At 36.2% G+C, this 18,918-nt stretch overlaps 1 protein-coding gene across 3 annotated transcripts in view; it reads left to right on the forward strand.

Moving 5' to 3' along the window:
* The window catches only part of LOC150085037 (homeobox protein Meis1-like), a 247,349-nt gene that overhangs the window by 138,548 nt on the left and 89,883 nt on the right, over positions 1-18,918 (forward strand). For all 3 annotated transcript variants that reach the window (XM_090376745.1, XM_090376747.1, XM_090376746.1), the window contains exon 8: positions 10,740-10,816. In XM_090376745.1, coding sequence (XP_090232871.1) covers positions 10,740-10,816 — 77 coding nt within the window. The remainder of the gene's footprint in view (positions 1-10,739; positions 10,817-18,918) is intronic.

The following is an 18,918-nucleotide window of genomic DNA, read 5'->3' on the forward strand; positions in this document are numbered from 1 at the left end:
ACACACCTCAATCAGCCCTCCCCTTAAATGTCTGCTTGTCAAACTTTGCAGTCCACACCTAAGCAGTTCTCCACATGAGCATCGATTCAAACTCATCACTAATCTGATGGCCCTTTAAACCAACTCCACTTCTGTCCTATTTACACTGCATGGACAATATATGCAAGCCATCCAAGTATTTTTGAAGCCCCATGGACTGGCCAGAGTTGTTGACCATCCATTCCATCTTCAAATCATCAGCGAACGTTGACAGCTCCCTCGAACACCCTCGTCAATATCTATGAAAATCAGAAGCAGGAGTGGACCCAATACTTGACCAGTTGACCATTGACTCACCTAGAAGACTGACCATTTACGACAACCCCCTGTCTTCTATCTTGACGATCCAAAGGATCTTAACAGCTATTCCCAACTTCAAGGTCTTCATAATTCTCATCAATCTCTTTCACTCTACCGCTCCACCTATCATCATTCTCTCTCTCTTTCTGTCTATCTACGTTCATCGCTTGTCTGCTGATCTGTCTTTCTCTCCCCGCGTTTCGAATACATCTTTTAACCATCTTGTCCTTAGTGAATTTGCATCTTGCATCATTTTAAATTACACGCAACCTTTTCTTAATCAAGGAGCACCAAACCATATAATTAACAGTGGTTAAAGAAAATAAATGGAAGAGGGATATTTCACCTCCCCCTCCTCCCCTTAAGAACATCCCTCTCCTTATACATAATTCGAATAATCAGGAATTTGTTTTGCCCTACAGATGGAGAATGGGTTTGCGGGGAAGAAGATTTAATTTTAATTTCATCCCTAATGAAGGCTACTCTACTAAGCGCTTCCATAAACCGAATAAAAAGAAAAAAAAAGGAGAAAAATGTAATTGAAGGAGAAAAAATTGTGTTATAAGCGATTTTGAAAATTGAGAATTGTACGTTGGGAGTTAAGTGAAAAGCGGGAGCTTGATTACTGGGCTTAATGAAACATTCCTTCATTACTGTGGGAGGTAGGAGTCTTTTAACAGGAGATTGGTTCAGTACAAACGAATTTTTAAAGATGCATCTGAAAATACACCATCGGCAACAGTTGAAACAGTTTAAGAGACATTCTCCTATTACCCCCCCCCCTTTGGAGTAATACGTTCTGTTTAAGATTGTTTTATTCTGAAGGTTTCTCAGCAGCGCCATTTAGGAGCAGTTTGATTTTACATATTTGAATTAAATATTGCAGAAAAAAATTAATTAAACTCGATTAATTTATTACAGAGGAGGCTGTTCTCCTTAAAGACCGAGAGATATAATTTAAAGTAATTTTAAACTCGATTTGTATGGAAGCTTTCGAACGATGCGCTACTCGCCACAGTCACCTCAACATTTGCCTAACAAATAAAAATAATGTTTTTCTCCTACAGGGCTTCGGATGTAAGAATCCGTTTTTGTTTCAAGTTCTATCTTTTTTTTTGTTTCTTGTTTTTCTAGGGGGGAATGTGGGGTAGGGAGGAAAGGGGGTCGAGTTAAGACCTTCACGTTTTTGTCACCTTACACCAGAGTGGTGAGCAACCTCGCTTCCAGACCAAGCTAGTGGGGACATCTGTCGCTAAACCCACGTCTCTCAGTCAGGCCTGATTTATAGGTCCTAATACGCTTAAGGGGATGTCGCAAATGGTGGGGAGCCCGACGGCTGAGGAGACACATTAATTATTGCCTCTCCTCCCCCCCCCCGGTACCCAGCACACAAACACCAACTCTCTCTCTCTCTCTCTCTGGACTGAGACTCAGAAACATGATGCTCCTACGCTGTAAGGAGTTAGACATGAGCCAGGAGCGCTCTGTTGAAGGATATATTGCAGTTTGAGTTTGGCCAAAGACGACCGGGTCACTCTAATGATTTCAACATCGACATGATTTTTTTTTTTTTTTTTTGCGCCCATTTTAGGTAGAGGAAAGAACACGCGCTGCTTCCAAGGATTTTTGGCAATTTCTAAAAAAAATATTAGATTTATTTTACAAAAAAATTTGGAATTATATCTTGAAAAATGGCAAACGTTCAAGCTCATCACGTGATACATTTCAACAAAACTGCAGTATTTTGCGTTATTTGTCAGAAGATCAACTGTTATCACGTGTCTATTTCTAACAATGGCAACACGTAAAGCATACGCGTCACAGTTTAGTCATTTTCACCGAATAATTGTTACATTTTGTGAACTGATTTGATTGTTCAAGCAGACGATATGCTATCACTTTGTCTGTTGCAGAAATGGCGCCAAATGACTTGTGAATTTCCTTGTGAATTTCTTCGAAACGTTGTTACATTTCAACAAAGCTGCAGTATTTTGAATTATTTGTCAACAGATCAGTTGTTATCACGTGTCTGTTTCCAACAAAGGCAACACGCGAAGTGAAGCATACGCGTGACAGTTTAGTCATTTTCATCTAATAATTGTTACATTTTGTATATTGATTTGATTGTTTAAGCAGACGAGATGTTATCGCTTGTCTGTTTCAGAAATGGTGCCAAGTGACAAGTTTCTAGTGAATTTCTTCGAAACATTGTTACATTTCTTCAAGCTCATCACGTGATACATTTAGCAAAACTGCAGTATTTTGTGTTACTTGTCAGCAGATCAACTGGTATCATGTGCCTATTTGCAACAATGGCAACACGTGAAGCATACACGTTACAGTTTAGTCATTTTCGTCTAATAATTGTTATATTTTGTGTACTGATTTGATTGCATAAGCAGACGAGATACATTTCAACAAAACAAGTAGTTTGCTTTATTTATCAGCAGATCAACTGTTATCACGTGTCTGTTTCCAACAATGGCAACACGTGAAGCCTACACGTTACAGTTAAATCATTTTCACCGAATAATTGTTACATTTTGCGTACTGATTTGATTGTTTAAGCATACGAGATGACTATTAACTGTGTGTTTCAGAAATGTTGCCAAGTGACACGTTCCTAGTGAATTTCTTCGAAACATTGTTACATTTCTTCAAGCTCATCACGTGATACATTCAACAAAACCATTATTTTGCGATATTCATCAGCAGATGAGCTGTTTCACGTGTCCATTTCCAACAATGGAAGCACTGTCAAGCATACACATGACTGCTTAGCCATTTCCCGCGAATAATTGTTACATTTTGTGAACTGCTTTCATTGTTTAAGCAGACGAGATGCTATCACTTGTCGAATAATTGTTACATTTTGTGTACTGATTTGATTACATAAGCAGGCGAGATGCTATCACTCGTTGAATAATTGTTACGTTTTGCATACTGATTTCCTTGTTTAAGCAGACGAGATGCTATCACTCGTCTGTCTCAAAAATTGTGCCAAGTGATACGATACTACTGAATTTCTTCGAAACATTGCTACATTTCTTCAAGCTGATCACGTCATACATTTCAACAAAACTGCAGGATTTTGAATTATTTGACAGCAGAAGAGCTGTTATCACGTGTCTATTTCCAACAATGGCAACACGTGACGCATACGCGTAACAGTTTAGTCATTTTCATCGAATAATTGGTACATTTTGTGTGCTGATTTGATTGTTTACACAGACGAGATGCTATCACTTGTTGAATAATTGTTACATTTTATATACTGATTTGTTTAAGCAGACGAGATACTACCACTCATTTGTTTCAGAAATGGTGCCAAGGGACACGTTACTAGTGAATTTCTTCGAAACATTGTTACATTTCTTCAAGCTGATACCTGATACATTTCCACAAAACTGCAGTATTTTGCGTAACTTATCAGCAGATCAACTGTTATCGTCTATTTCCAAAAATGGCAATACGTGAAGCGTACGCGTGACAGTAGAGTCATTTTCATGGAATAATTGTTACATTTTGTGCACTGATTTGATTGTTTAAGCAGACGAGATGCTATCACTTGTCTGTTTCGGAAATCGTGCCAAGCGACAAGTTCCTAGTGAATTTTTTCGAAACATTGTTACATTTCGCGTTCTACTCGTCTATTTAAGCAGACGAGATACCATCACTTTTCTATTTCCAGTAAAGCTGACACATTTCCAGTCAATTCCATCGAGACATTGTTACATTTTGCTTATTACAAGCTCGGTTGGTATCTCGTCTGCTCTTTTTATAGCAGACGAGATACCATCGCTTGTTTATTTTCAAAAATGGTACCGCGTGATGTATTTCTAGTCAATTTCCTTGAAAAATAGTCCCATTCTGCTCACTTATTTGCACGATAATAGCGCTAAACAGGGAATTTAGAACGAAATACAGTCTTCTGCAAACTGTGATGGCTAATATCACCTGCAGGGTTGTTTAAAAAAATGTATAAAAAGGTGTGTGGTCAAGAGAGAGAACTACATCTGATGCTATTATGTGAGCGTGTTTAGCAACTTGTAAAACGCACGCCAAAATCGCTACTTAACAGACACTGAGATTACCTCATGCGCCTTATCCACTTTTGATTTACTACTCTTGTTCTCCGAAAGCAGTTGACTTTCTTTGGCACACAAAAGGTCCAATGTCGCAAGCCGTTTGGGTGATGAAATATGTTCGTTTTATGAATACTAAAACTGTCAGGGTTGCTGGGATTCTGACATGAAAGGCGCAGTAAAGAGAGTGCTACAAGGGCGAATCGTGTTCCGATGTGTTGATATAGGAGGGGGCCGTAGGAGGGGACACGTGGGTCATGATAGCTCGAAATCTACTGTGGCAAGAGGTTTGTCACTGTCTACTGTTAAATTATTGCTCAATAGTATCTTTTTTTGAAAATACCATTCACGCATGCGTCTCATGTTCTATTAAACTCAAAAGGGACCAAGGGTACAAGGGCTCTTGGATACAAAGCTTATCTCCAAGTGATAAAAATCAATTTCTAATGGGTCCGTTTACAAATTACAAGCGCGTTTATTAACTGGGGTTTTGATGGATTTGTGTTTTTATGTATTCGATTATCCGAGGTGATGTCATAATTGGGTTGTTGTGTCATCTAATGATGGCATTGGAGAAACTTGTAAAAGTGGGTTACGCTTTTAAGCATCATTAGCGTCTTGAGACAATCGTTCAAGGGGAGGAAGGGGGTGGGGAGTACTGAACCAGTCTATTAGTACGCCGAATGAAGTAGGTACCAAAACAAGTTCACTTTTACAGATTGATTAAGCTAGTACACGAGGCAACGTTCAACCGCCATTTTGTTTTTTATGGTCTGGTTTAGTAAACGAAGATAAATTTCAAAATTTAATATAGTTTGATGTATGTTTTAAGCGCCCAAGCAACTAAGGCTGTGAGGGATCAGTGTATTGCGTTTGTAATCGTGTTTATATCGATGTGTCGTTTGCTGAATGAAAAGCCCGAGGTTCCGGGATGAAAAACCATGTCATCTCAGCATCAGAAGAAAGGATATCGATTAACGTGGGAAACCAGAGCCATTATGGTTCTTGGTAGTGCAACAAAAAGGTGTCTGGTATCCTCTCGTTCCGTTGGTTAATCATTCCCTTTGGCTGGTACTTAGCTCTAAGTTAGAGGCCCAGATTTGGCCAATAGAAGACAAATCAGGGGACTGTAAGCCAAGGAACATTAAGATATTAGTAAAAGGTGTCTTAAGCATTGTTTCCTAGAAATAAAAAGTTACATATTCTCCACTTGGGATTGACACAGTTTACAACTTCTTGCCTGTACCAATCATCTACTAATGGTGCTTTTTGACTCTGGATATCTCAAAGATAAATTAAAGCGGTCTGTAGTACTTCATAAAGACCCTCTCCAGCGAGTACACGATGGTTACAATCTTTAAAAGGGACCGGTTACGAGTCTCGTCAAGACGGATAGGATTTTTATTAGAATTTTTCATATTGGGGCCTAGTTAACGGGTGTCGGGTGGAACACCATAAATATTAATGCCAAAATCATTTAACTCTCAGTTAACCATTTTCTCTGCTAACCAGATGGAATATCAAAGTCTGATACTTTCCAGAAGACAGTGTATGTCTCCTAGGGTACCATCTTAACTCCCACACGAATAGAAACTGAGTAGTTTATGTAAAACAGCTGCAAACTTCCTGCCTGTTCAGCACAGCCAATGGAGAGATGTTCCTGCATGCATTTATGGATGAATCTACCATTCAACGATGGGTGGCCGATGGAAAGATTCAACCAACGGGGGGCAAAAAAACCTCGATAAATCAAACCTCACTAAGTCGAAACTGTGGTAAATGATAGCTACCAGCTTCTTCAATAAGTCCGCACACTTTTCCAACAAGCCGGGGCCCCTAGTGTTAGGGAAAGAAAAATTTGATTAGTTTTAAAACCTCTCTGGGCGCATCTTTCTCCTCGTGAGGTTGGTGCATGGTGTAAGCGTAAGCATTAATAATAACCCTTTTCCGATACGGGGCTCCATCCTCCATCTATAGACGTTCCCGGATTGCCTTGGAGGGAATAATCGTGTTTAGACATCCCACATAAAACTGTCAGAGAAGCCTAACACCTTAATGACTTCAAATGCGTTTTCGTTGTTTCATATTTAGAAGGCTGCACTGGGTAATAACACGCCATTGGAAAACTGCATTTATTTTTAATCTCCTTCTGCTCCTAAAAATGTAAGTTTATCTGCTGCTGCTGCTGCTGCTGCTCTGTTGAGGCGGGGAGGGTTGCACTATCCGCGTTAGCAGGGAGGGCTAGAAAGGTGGGGGTGTAAAAGAGAGAAAGTACTTTAAGCTTATGGATGCAAATCTATGGGAAGAAAGTAGCACAATAAGAGCTCGATATTCGCATTAAGCACTAGCAGGTGGTGGGATTGCCACAGGATATTCTTTAAGGAGACGGTGGTGGTGTGTTTGGAGAAAAGGGGGGTTGCTTACTGTTCGTTTTCCAGCATCACTTAGATATCAGGTGCATTAGCACTACTGCACTAGCTTGATCTGGGTGCGAGGTAAGCAAACCGGAAAGAAAATCGCTGTTTGTTTTAGCTTTTCAGCCATCTTACAGCTCCCCCCCCATCTCCTACATCCACAGCACACGCGGATGCATACATAAGTTCAGTGACTTTTCTCCTTCAGACTTTACTTCCATCCAGAGAAAAATATCTTGTAAGGATCCGTCCCTTTAGAACTCTTTCGTATTCTTTGATTGGCGTCACCAATCGGAGAATTTACCCTCCCCCTCTTCCATTAATCCCTTATAATCCAATAATTCATATAAAATCTCTTTTAATTATCTTAATCCGTTTAATCCGACATTAAAAAGGCAATTAAATAATCAAGGTAACAGCGCTCTCTAAGTACAACTGAAGCGAGGGGCACGAAAAGAAAAAAAGAAGCTCAAACTGACGCACAAACAGACGAACAAAGGATGAGAAAAGAGGGTGGAGACAGACAGGATGGTGTCGGCTTGTCATGGGTGGCGTCCTTCCACCTGAAGAATCACACAAATTACCTGTCATACATATCACAAACTGGCCACCGTGCTTGTTAGGGCCTCGATTTATGGCGATCCCTTTACCCCCCTTTTCTTTCCACTCCCCCTCTTCAAACCAGACATGAACGCTGCATTGTCAGATCTGGGAGGTGGTGGCGAGAAAAATAAGTGACGGATTCGCTCTGATGTCATCATATATTTGGTCAGTGGCCTGCATGCAGTCATAATGCTTGACAGTTTCGGGGGAAGTCAAAAGTGTGAGATGTTTGTGGAGCAACTGAACCCTGGATGTATTTTAACAACCCCACTGGTACATCGGTACCAATCCCAGGAATAAAGCAGATGTTCTCCTCCCCCTGATTCCAGTCAATCGTAATTGAAAATTCACAAGTTTTGAAAAGAGTAGAAAAGGCCAGCAAAACTAAATTAATGTATCTTGTCAACTTTGTTCCTCCATTTGGAAACGCAATATTAATTTCGGCTTATTCCTACTGAAATTGGATTTTTTAATATAATTGTTTATTGCCCACTCAAATTGGCTTTTTACCTAACCAAATTTGGTTCTTTTGTCACGTTTGGACAAATTCTGGAAAAATGTGTAAAAATTTGGCTATTTGGTTATGTTAACAAATTTAGTTTATGTTGGAACAATAGCCATTTTAATTATTTTGGCCTATTCCAGAAAGTGGCCATTTTAACACATTTTGGATTATTTCCGAAAAAAATGGTTATTTTAACACATTTTCACATTTTGGATGAGTACTGGAAATTGGCCATTCTAGCACATTTTGGCTTTTTCCAGGAAATCTATTATTTTAACACATTTTGGGATATTACTGAAACATTCCAGAAAGTGGCCATTTAACGTATTTTGACTTATTTCCAAAAAAATGGTCATTTTAACACATTTTGGATTATTACCGAAAAAATAGCCATTTAACATATTTTGGCTTATTCCAGGAAAATGACCATTTTAATAAATTTTGCGCTATTACTGAAAAATTCCAGAAAGTGGCCATTTTAGTACATTTGGGCCATTAGGAGAAAATAGCCATTAAACACCTTTTGGCTTATTCCAGGAAAATAGCCATTTTAACACATTTTGGATCATTTTTGAGAAAAATGTCCATTTTATTACATTTTGGCTTATTGCAGAAAAATGACCACTTTAACACATTTTGATTTATTACTGAAAAATGTTTATTTTCACAAATTTTGGCTTATTTCCCAGGCCTGATTTTTGACTTATTCCCGGAGTGGTCAGGAGTGTGAGGGCAGTAGCACGCCCTCTTTGAGTTGACCAGTGTTCAAGTCTCTCATTGCTAAATACCATTAATGTTTGTATGATGATTTATTGAAAACTCCACTGACCTGGTGGTCGTGCCAAAGTATAAACAAGAAAAAAAATGCTAACTTTAGCACATTTTGAGTTATTCCTGAAAAATGGCCATTTAATAATACATTTTGGCTTATTCTAAGAAAATTTTAACACATTTTGGATCATGACTGAAAAATTAAAAAAAGGGCAATTTTTAAGACATTTAACTTATTCTCCGAAAATTCATCATTCTAGTAAATTTTGGATTATTCCAGAAAAATTGCCTTTTTAACATATTTTGGCAGAAAAATGGCAATTCTCAGAAAAATGGCTATTTTAACACATTTTGGTTTATTCCAGAAAAATGACCATTTAACACATTTCGAATTACTTAGAAATGGTTATTTTAACACATTTTGATTTATTATTCCCCGAAAAATGGCTAGTGCCATTATTCCATAAAAACAGCCATTTTTACGCATTTTGGAATATTACTGAAAAATGGTTATTTTAACAAATTTTGGCTTATTCCCGAGAAAAATAATAATTTTAGCACATTTTGGTTATTCCAGAAAAATGGCCAGTTTAAAATATTTTGGCTTAATCTCCAAAAAATAGCCATTTTAACACGCTTGGGTTTATTTTATACCTAATAGGTTAAATTTTGCAGATTTTTGGCTTTTTCTTATAAGAATGGGGTTGTGTTCAACAGCCGGTTTTACAATTTCAGGAAAAATCAGACTACATTAAACATTTAGGTTGATTTTGGCACAAATTAGGCTATTTGAACACAATTGGGCTGAATTTATAGTTTAACTCAAATATAGCCAAGTCGAAGGTAGATTTTTATGAGTGAGCAGGTGCATTTATGTTAATCCCTCGTCAACTGAAGAGGGGATGTAATGGACCATTATCAGCCAGCTCCAAGCCTTTCCGAAAACATTTTCATAGCACAAAAATTCTTTATTGTAAACATTTGTGGGGTAGTTTTCTCCTCGCCTGCTTTGCGCCCTCCTCTAAGCTTAGAACCATTACTTTGGTCTTGATATACAGTTAATGTTCCAGGATGGAGTTTAAGATAAGAAAGAATGAAGACGCCCTGACTCAGTGTGCCCGAAAAATTATCATAAGTGTCTGAAAATGCTAACGGAGACTTCTATCGAATTAGAAAAATTATTAGAGAGCCAAATAACATCAAAAAGATCCCTGACGGATTATTTATCATCCCCCAAAAGAAAAGAAAAAAAAGAATTTGGTGCTCTTTAACTTCTCCAAGGAACTTAAGAATTTGTGGTTGATGCAGACCTTCTATACAAGGATAATTTAAAAGGCTAAAAACCAGGATTACTTTGAATAAATATAGGTGTTCAAAAATGTACCATTCTTACCATATTAATCTGCAAAGAAACGTGAGTCCTTGGACGCTTAGAATTCTTAATGGAGGGTTACTGTCATGGCATTCGCATACCATCTTGCCATCTTTTCTGCGCATTCCAAGCTGGTATTTATCCCCATCATGGGTGTACTTCTAAAATATTACGAATATTTTCTGGGATTGTTTATGTAAGATTATGGCCACACGTGAAATCTGGCGAGCATTTCGATTTTTTCTCTTTTCTTTTCTCCTGTTTTGTTTTTGAAGTCGATAGGCTATTTTGGCGTTCGCTAATGTGCGTCCGAGAGCAACCTTACGAGTTTTCGGAAATTAATTGCTTAATTAATTTTAATTAAGCGAGATCTAAAGCTGATAATGATCGCAGTTTAGATGCGAGTAAATATGCCCCTGTCGCGATAATTCACAATTTTAAACCAACCCAGCTTTCATTATACGTATTTAATTCTTCTTTGATTTTTTTTTTTTAAATACGATTTGGTATGGGCCATTTATTTAAACATCTATCAAAAATTGCTGGGCCGAAAGAATTCTTTTAAAAAAAATTAATAAAAATAATTAAGATAGCTAAGAATGGATTTTTCAAACGATTTTATATCTTTTCTTTTCAATTGTGTTTTACAGCATCCCTATCCTTCGGAGGATCAGAAAAAACAGTTGGCACAGGACACAGGCCTCACCATACTTCAAGTCAACAACTGGTGAGTGTTAAAAATAATATTGATTTCAATAATGGTTACATCTTTGGTAACGAATCAAAATCATTTGATCTCCATCTTCGTTGAGTTGAGATTAATGCATTCTTGATAACAAATCAAAGTAGAAAATGTCCTCTGTTTGATCTTCCGGTTTCGTTAAGTTGTTTCAGATGGACATCTTTGATAACAAATCAAAATCTTAGGAAAAAAGTCCCCTATTTGAGGTTCCATTTTTGTTGATGGAGATAGATGCTTTCTTGATAAAAATCGAAATTTAGAAAAGGTGCTCTATTTGACCTTATATTTTTTGAATTGATAAATTAAAATAGTAGAAAATGCCCTCTGTTTGATCTTCCAGTTGTTTGAGATGGTTGCTTGATAACAAATCAAAATCTCAGAAAATAAATCTCTTTGACGTCGATTTTTGTTGAGTTGGTGGAGATGGATACTTTCTTGATAAAAAAATCAAAATCGTAGAAAAACGTCCTCTAGTTGACCTTATATTTTTTGAATTGATAAATCAAAATAGTAGAAAACATCCTCTGATTAATCTTCCAGTTTCATCAAGTTGTTTCAGATGGACATCTTTGATAACAAATCTTGTTTAAGATTCCATTTTTGTTGATGGAGAAAGGATCAAGAAAGCATCCATCTCCATTTTTGTTGATGGAGATGGATGTTTCCTTGATAAAAATCAAAATTGTAGAAAAACGTCCTCTATTTGACCTTATATTTTTTGAATTGATAAATCAAAATAGTTGAAAACGTCCTCTTTGATCTTCCAGTTTCCTTAAGTGGTTTCAGATGGACATCTTTGATAACAAATCAAAATCTTAGGAAAACGTCCCCTGTTTGAGGTTCCATTTTTGTTGATGGAGATGGATGCTTTCTTGATAAAAACCAAAATTATAGAAAAGGGTCCTCTATTTGACATTATATTTTTTTTTTGAATTGATAAATCAAAATAGTAGAAAGCGTCCTCTGCTGGATCTCCCAGTTTCATTAAGTTGTTTCAGATGGACATCGTTGGATAACAAATCAAAATCAAGGAAAAAAGGCCCATGTTTGATGTTCCCTTCTTGTTGAGTTTGTGGAGGTGGACGCGTTCTTGTACAGAGCAGACGAATTAGAATATGCGAATATACATTCTATTCTTGTGCAGAGCAGACGAATAAGAATATGCGAGTGTACATTCTATTCCTATGCACAGCAGACGAATAGAATATACACTCGCTTATTATATTCGTCTGCTGTATATTACGTTCGTGTGCTTTGTACAAGGTATTGGGATCACAATCACATAAATTGTATTCCATTTATGGTCTTGTAAACTTTCTGGAAATTATAAATTGTTAGAAACATTGTAAACAGCTAAACTAGCAGATGATGGGCACGATTGGCAATTTGCCAATAATTTTCAATTGCCATTTCGTATTAGAGCATCGAATTGCCAATTTTTTTTCGTCCTCTGGTAAGTTTAGATCTATTTAGCATTTAGGGCCTTCTGCTCCATTTTGCCTAATGTCTGTGTGTACTTAGATGAAGGACATATTTTCATTGATCTGTAAATTTTTCACCCTCTTCTAGCCATAATTCAATTTCCGGCTCAAGATCCGAGACGAAATTCGATTATGTCAACGAAAAGTGGGCGTTTACCGATTACCGCGTTCAAGGTCTAAGACGGAGGAAAACCTGTCAAATTTTGCTCTCTAGGGAACGAGCCCCTAGGCAGTGTTTGATAGTTGGAATGGTGGTCGGAATTTTTCTGTCACATCTTCCTTCTGTCGCTTGGTGAGATCATGGAGGATTATTCACTGGAACTTTTCGGGGAGAATCCAATTCTTCGAAAGATATTTTTAAGACGTTGTAGGATTTCATAATGAAACAGGCCGGTACAGTAGACTTTCACTTAAAACTCTGAAATCCTAAGAAAATGGATGCTCGTGACCAGTTAATGATTTAGATTTTTTTGTGGTCTGTCTCAGCGATTTACTGGGATTTAAAACCCTAATCCTCAAGCTTAACTGACTTCTAGTTTCAAAATAAGTTCTAGGAACACCATGAAGAAGATTTATTTATCAAATCTCTAATAACTTTCATTAGAAAAAATATTTATTAAATATATATAATACAATGTACGTTCGATACAAGGTTTGTTCAAAAAGTAGTGGAAACCCTACCTTGTATACGTATTCGTGAGTAGTATTCCCATAGGTTATTAATAAAAGGAGACAGGGTAGCTCATTTTTGCAGGTACACCTGAAGTGTTCCACTACTTACTGAACAGCACTTGTATTTGGAATGCTAGTTTTCGGAATTCAGTAGAATAATTCAGATTTTATATTTCTATAATCCTCTGTTCCTACATTTATGGGATTCTCTATTTCTGCATTTATGAGATCTCTGTTTATAGATTTATAGGAGTAAATATTTTTAAATTTATAGGAGTCTATATTTCTACATTTATAGAATTCTATATTTCTATATTTATAGAATTCTACATTTCTAGATTTACAGAGTGCAGCGTTTTTAGATTTACAGGAGTCTATATTTCTAGATTTATAGTCTGTATTCCGAGATTTATAGGCGTCTAAATTTCTAGATTTATAGAAAGATAAATTTATAGATTTATAGGAGTCTATATTTCTATTGACTCCTATTTATAGGATTCTTATATTTCTAGATTTATAAATAAATAAATTTTCTATTTATACTCCAGTATGACCATGTGGGCAGAGGAGTTTATATTTCTAGATTTATAGGATTGTATTTCTAGATTTATAGTTTGTATACCTAGATTTATAGGATTATTTTTTTATAAATTTATAGGATCCAGTGTTTTTAGATTTATAGGACTCGATAATTCTAGATTTATACGATCCTGCATTTTTGTCTATATTTCTAGATTTATAGGAGTCTGTATGCCGAGATTTATAGGCGTATAAATTTCTAGATTTATAGCAAGATAAATTTCTAGATTTATACGAGTCTAAATTTCTACATTTATAGGATTCTATATTTCTAAATTTATAAATAAATAAATAAATTTTCTGCTTATACTCCGGGACGACCATATGATCAGAGGAGTTTATATTTATATAGGAGTCTATATTTCTAGATTTATAGGAGTCTATATGCCTAGATTTATAGGATTCTGTACTTCTAAATTTAGAGGATCCAAATTTAGGTTTTTAAGATTTATAGCAGGAAAAATTTATAGATTTATAGGAGTCTAAATTTATAGAATTAAAGGAGTCTAAATTTATAGATTTATAGGAGGATAAATTTATAGATTTATAGAAGTCTATATTTCTAGATTTATACGTTTCTGTATTTCTAGCTTTATAAATAAATAAATAACTTTTCTGTTTATACTCCGGGACTCTGACCATCAGAGGTCAGAGGAGTTTATATTTATATAGGAGTCTATATTTCTAGATTTATAGGAGTCGATATGCCTAGATTTATAGGATTCTGTACTTCTAAATTTATAGAATCCAGCGTTTTCAGATTTATAGGTGTCTAAATTTATAGATTTATAGGAGGATAAATTTAGAGATTTATAGGAGTCTATGTATTTCTAGATTTATAAATTAATAAATTTTCTGTTTACACTCTAGGATGGCCATACAGTTAGAGGATAAATTCAATTCTGTATTTCTATATTTATAGTAGTCTATACTTCTAGATTTATAGGATTCTATATTTCTAAATTTATAAATAAATAAATTTTCTGTTTATACTCTGGGACGACCATAAGGTAAGAGGAGTTGATATTCATGTAGGAGCTTATATTTATAGGATCCTGTATTTCTAGATTTATAGGATATTTTTATATATTTCTGGGATCCTTAGTTTTTTATGGCTGATGTTTCTCTTCTAAACTGTCCAAGCATGGAAAATTTATAATTTAAAATTTGCTCATCTACGGATCTGAGTGATTGAGTTGGACTTTTACTCTTTGGAGGCCATTCTGACATACGTCATCATTTGCATGGATAATCTGGCAGACTACACCCATTTTTCTTCACGTTTTCCTGTCAATGCTTCCAAGTAAATTAAGATAAATTTCCAACTGGTTGCTGAGAAGGAATTAATAAACCTGTCATTGCAAATAATTTTTTATTTTACTGATTCTTCCCAGAGGTCTGCGCAATCCAGTTATGGCTTAACTTACGCTAATACCCACAGATGGTTTCCTACATGATTCAGCGATCATGGATTCACAACAGCTTATTGGAAATCATGGAGAAATAGGTACAAAAATGTACCCATTTCTCCTATTTGTTTGTACAGCTGAAATTTTTGAATCCTTCTAAGAATTATCCCCAATTGGAAATGAGATTTGAAGTTTGTAAAATCGAATTGAAATTGTACACTTTGGGGTGGTCAGTGAACTCGTTGTATCTGATAATTCGGTCATTCTGTGGAGTACAGGAAGCATCGCAAGGCAGCGCCCTCTGTTGACTACTTGCTGTTATTGTGCAGAAGGTAAGGCCGGTCATGCCTAAGGCTTTTAAATGCCAGAACTACTTATCTGGGAGGGGGGAGTGGAGATCAGGAGGCTGTGAATAATTTTCGAGCGGGAAATTTCATCTTATTCATAGTTATTTTCGCATCACTCTCTTGACACATTGACAGACGCACCGTCACTACCAGTCGTCACCCCCGAACGAATTCGTGAGAAATTTTTCTCGGTCTAAACCCAACCGAACTACCTACCTATTCTGGTACAACCGGACGTCTCGTGCAATAGCGTTCATCTCGTGTATCATTATGGGAAGTAAGATCCGTGACTTTGATTATGACTTAGAGGGGTGGGAGGTTGGGGGGGGGACTCAAAATACAAGGCGGTTTACCTGTCACAAAATAGAAGGTCAGCAATATCATAATGGCGAGTTACTGTTGTCTGTCTTCCACGGTGTGTGGTTACACGGGGATCTTCCAGAAAAATAGAAGTGGAAGAGGGGGACTCAGTTGTTAGGGAGAGGTCTGGGAAGGTTAGGCTGTCGTCTGCTTGGTATGAAAGCCCTCAGGTACACTGCTATCAATGAGAACAAATTGTTCTACAGATAGTGTCTTCAAGAACGTGTTTTACGCTTAGAAAAGTCACAAGCGTTCGCTGTTTATTGTTAACCCTTTGGCTATCGTGATGGAAGCGATTCCTTGGAAGGACTGTCAGGTCTTCTGATAGTGGAAGAGACATTTCGATTAAGCCGAACGCGGAAGTTGAAACTGGTTGGAGTTGTTAAAAAACAGGTTTCGTTTAGTGTGACAAGGAGCAGAGGTGTCCGGCCATAGTCACCTTTGGCTGTTAAAAGACACGTTTTTTATCTTCTCCTTTGACATTTGTCTTTAAGGAGAAAGAATACACTAATTAAATGAATAAGGTCGTAGGATGAGCATTTCTTACAATTGCACGTTGCGATTTTTTGTTCACCACTGTACATAAACCCTTTGGGATATGAATATTCAAGCAATTCGCTTGAATTGGGAGTGTTCATGAATTATTACAGGCAAGGATGTTGATTAAACAGTTGAGATATCAGAGACGCGACTTGTCTTGTTCGTGTTCCAACCGTCATACACATATCGCCCTTATAGACGGCCGATTGCCTCCTTTCTCCATCATCTAAAAACACCAGTGTACGAAATGAAATCCCAGAAATGAACGCCAGCGGTAGAGTTTGAGCTCCATTACTTCGAGCCACGAGCTGGGCAACCAGCCAATAGAGAAAGTCGCAGAATTGCAAAATGTACAAATAAAGGTTCCCTCCGAGGTAAAAATGGAATTACTTGGTGATGTGTACGAGCCAAATGCGGTTGGGGGAGCCGTTTGAGTGTTCCTTGGGTGACGATGGAAGTTTTTCCTTATTCTTTAAAGAAATCGAGGCATGTGGAAAGAAAAGAGAAAATATCTCTTCTCCAATAAAAAATAAGTATCGAAGATTAGTTGAAATCATCATCCTCGTCTTGATTACCACGAATTTCGAGTTCGAATCTTTCTGCTCAATTTATTGCCATTGTATTACAGCGTGATTACAGAATACTCTTAATTAATCATTTGAGAAATCCTGAACTTTGGAGTGTTCTGTATTCATTTCGTTCTGTGGTCACGTGCAGCGTTCTTTTAGGAGAGGGTTTACTTTTTTTATTTGATGGCAACTTTGGGGAACTTTTTGAATCTCTCGTCTCCTAGTAATTATACCCTACTTCATTAGCGATCTGTCACATTCCTCTGTATCCACGATCATCCTTCCATCTTCCCACGGAGATACAATTTCTCTGTCGCTATGGTACCTTAGATACATGGGCATTGGAATGATGGCTTCATCGACTCGTTTCTTCTTTCTCTTTTGTTCTTGATAAAATTGGTCAAGCAATCTCCGAAAGTATCCACCGAAAATACAATTTCCACGGAGAGCTCCAGGACTGTCTTAAAAATATTTAACGAGAATTTAATTTCTCAGATGACTGTCTCGTTCTTCATCATCAAAAATCCATTTATAGGATTTAGCGTTTTTAGATTTATAGGATTATATATTTCTAGAATTATAGGAATCTATATTTCTAGATATACGGGATCCTCTGTTTCTATATTTATAGAATTTAGAGGTTTTAGATTTATAGGATTACATATTTCTAGAATTACAGGAGTCTATATTTCTTGGAGCGTATATTTCTAGATCTATGGCACCCTCTGTTTATAGATTTATAGGATTTAGCGTTTTTAGATTTATAGGATTTAGCGTTTTTAGATTTATAGCATTATATATTTCTAGGATTACAGGACTCTATATTTATAGATTTATGGGAGCCTCTGTTTCTAGATTTATAGGATTATATATATATCTAGATTTTTATCTATTAGATTTATAGGATTATAGAATTATAGGAGTCTATATTTCTAGAATTATAGGAGTCTATATTTCTAGAATTATAGTTGTGTATATATTTCTAGCTTTATAGGATCCAGCGTTTTTAGATTTGTAGCAGTGCATATTTCAGATTTACGGGATCCTCTGTTTTTAGATTTATAGGACTCAGTGGTTTAAGATTTATAGGATTATATATTTCTAGGATTACAGGAGTCTATTTTACTAGATTTATGGGACCGTCTGTTTCTAGATTTATAGGATTTAGCGTTTTTAGATTTCTAGGATTACAGGAGTCTGTATTTCTAGATTTATGGGAGCCTCTGTTTCTAGATTTATAGGATTATATATATATCTAGAATTATAGGAGTCTATATTTCTAGAATTAAAGGAGACTATATTTCTAGAATTATAGTTGTGTATATATTTCTAGCTTTATAGGATCCAGCGTTTTTAGCTTTGTAGCAGTGCATATTTCAGATTTATGGGATCCTTTGTTTCTAGATTTATAGGATTCAGTGTTTTTAGATTTATAGGATTATATATTTCAAGGATTACAGGAGTCTATTCTACTAGATTTATGGGAGCCTCTGTTTCTAGATTTATAGGATTATATATATATCTAGAATTATAGGAGTCTATATTTCTAAAATTACAGTTGTGTATATATTTCTAGCTCTATAGGATCCAGCGTTTTTAGATTTGTAGCAGTGCATATTTCAGATTTATGGGATCCTCTGTTTCTAGATTTATAGGATTGTATATATATATATATATATATATATATATATAGAATTATAGGAGTCTATATTTATAGAATTATAGGGGTTTATATTTCTAGAATTATAGTTGTGTTGTGTATATATTCCTAGCTTTATAGGATCCAGCGTTTTTAGTTTGTAGCAGTTCATATTTCAAATTTATTGGATCCTCTGTTTATAGATTTATAGGATTTAGCGTTTTTAAATTTATTGGATTATATATATCTAGAATTATAGGAGTCCATATTTCTAGATTTATGGGACCCTCTGTTTCTAGATTTATAGGATTTAGAGTTTTAAGGTTTAAAGGAGTTAGCGTTTTATAGCGAGCTACCAAAATATTAAAGAATTGCATATCGTAGCACTGGTAAAACTGGAGACGCATCAGTCCGTAAAATCACAGACACCTTAAACATCGGAAACGATATCTATATCAATCAGTAAGAGATGCCGAGGGCTGATGAAGTGT

The sequence above is a fragment of the Mastigoproctus giganteus genome, chromosome 6 (genome assembly GCF_048544385.1).
Source record: "Mastigoproctus giganteus isolate SK-2022 chromosome 6, ASM4854438v1, whole genome shotgun sequence".
Classification (NCBI taxonomy): Eukaryota; Metazoa; Arthropoda; class Arachnida; order Uropygi; family Thelyphonidae; genus Mastigoproctus; species Mastigoproctus giganteus.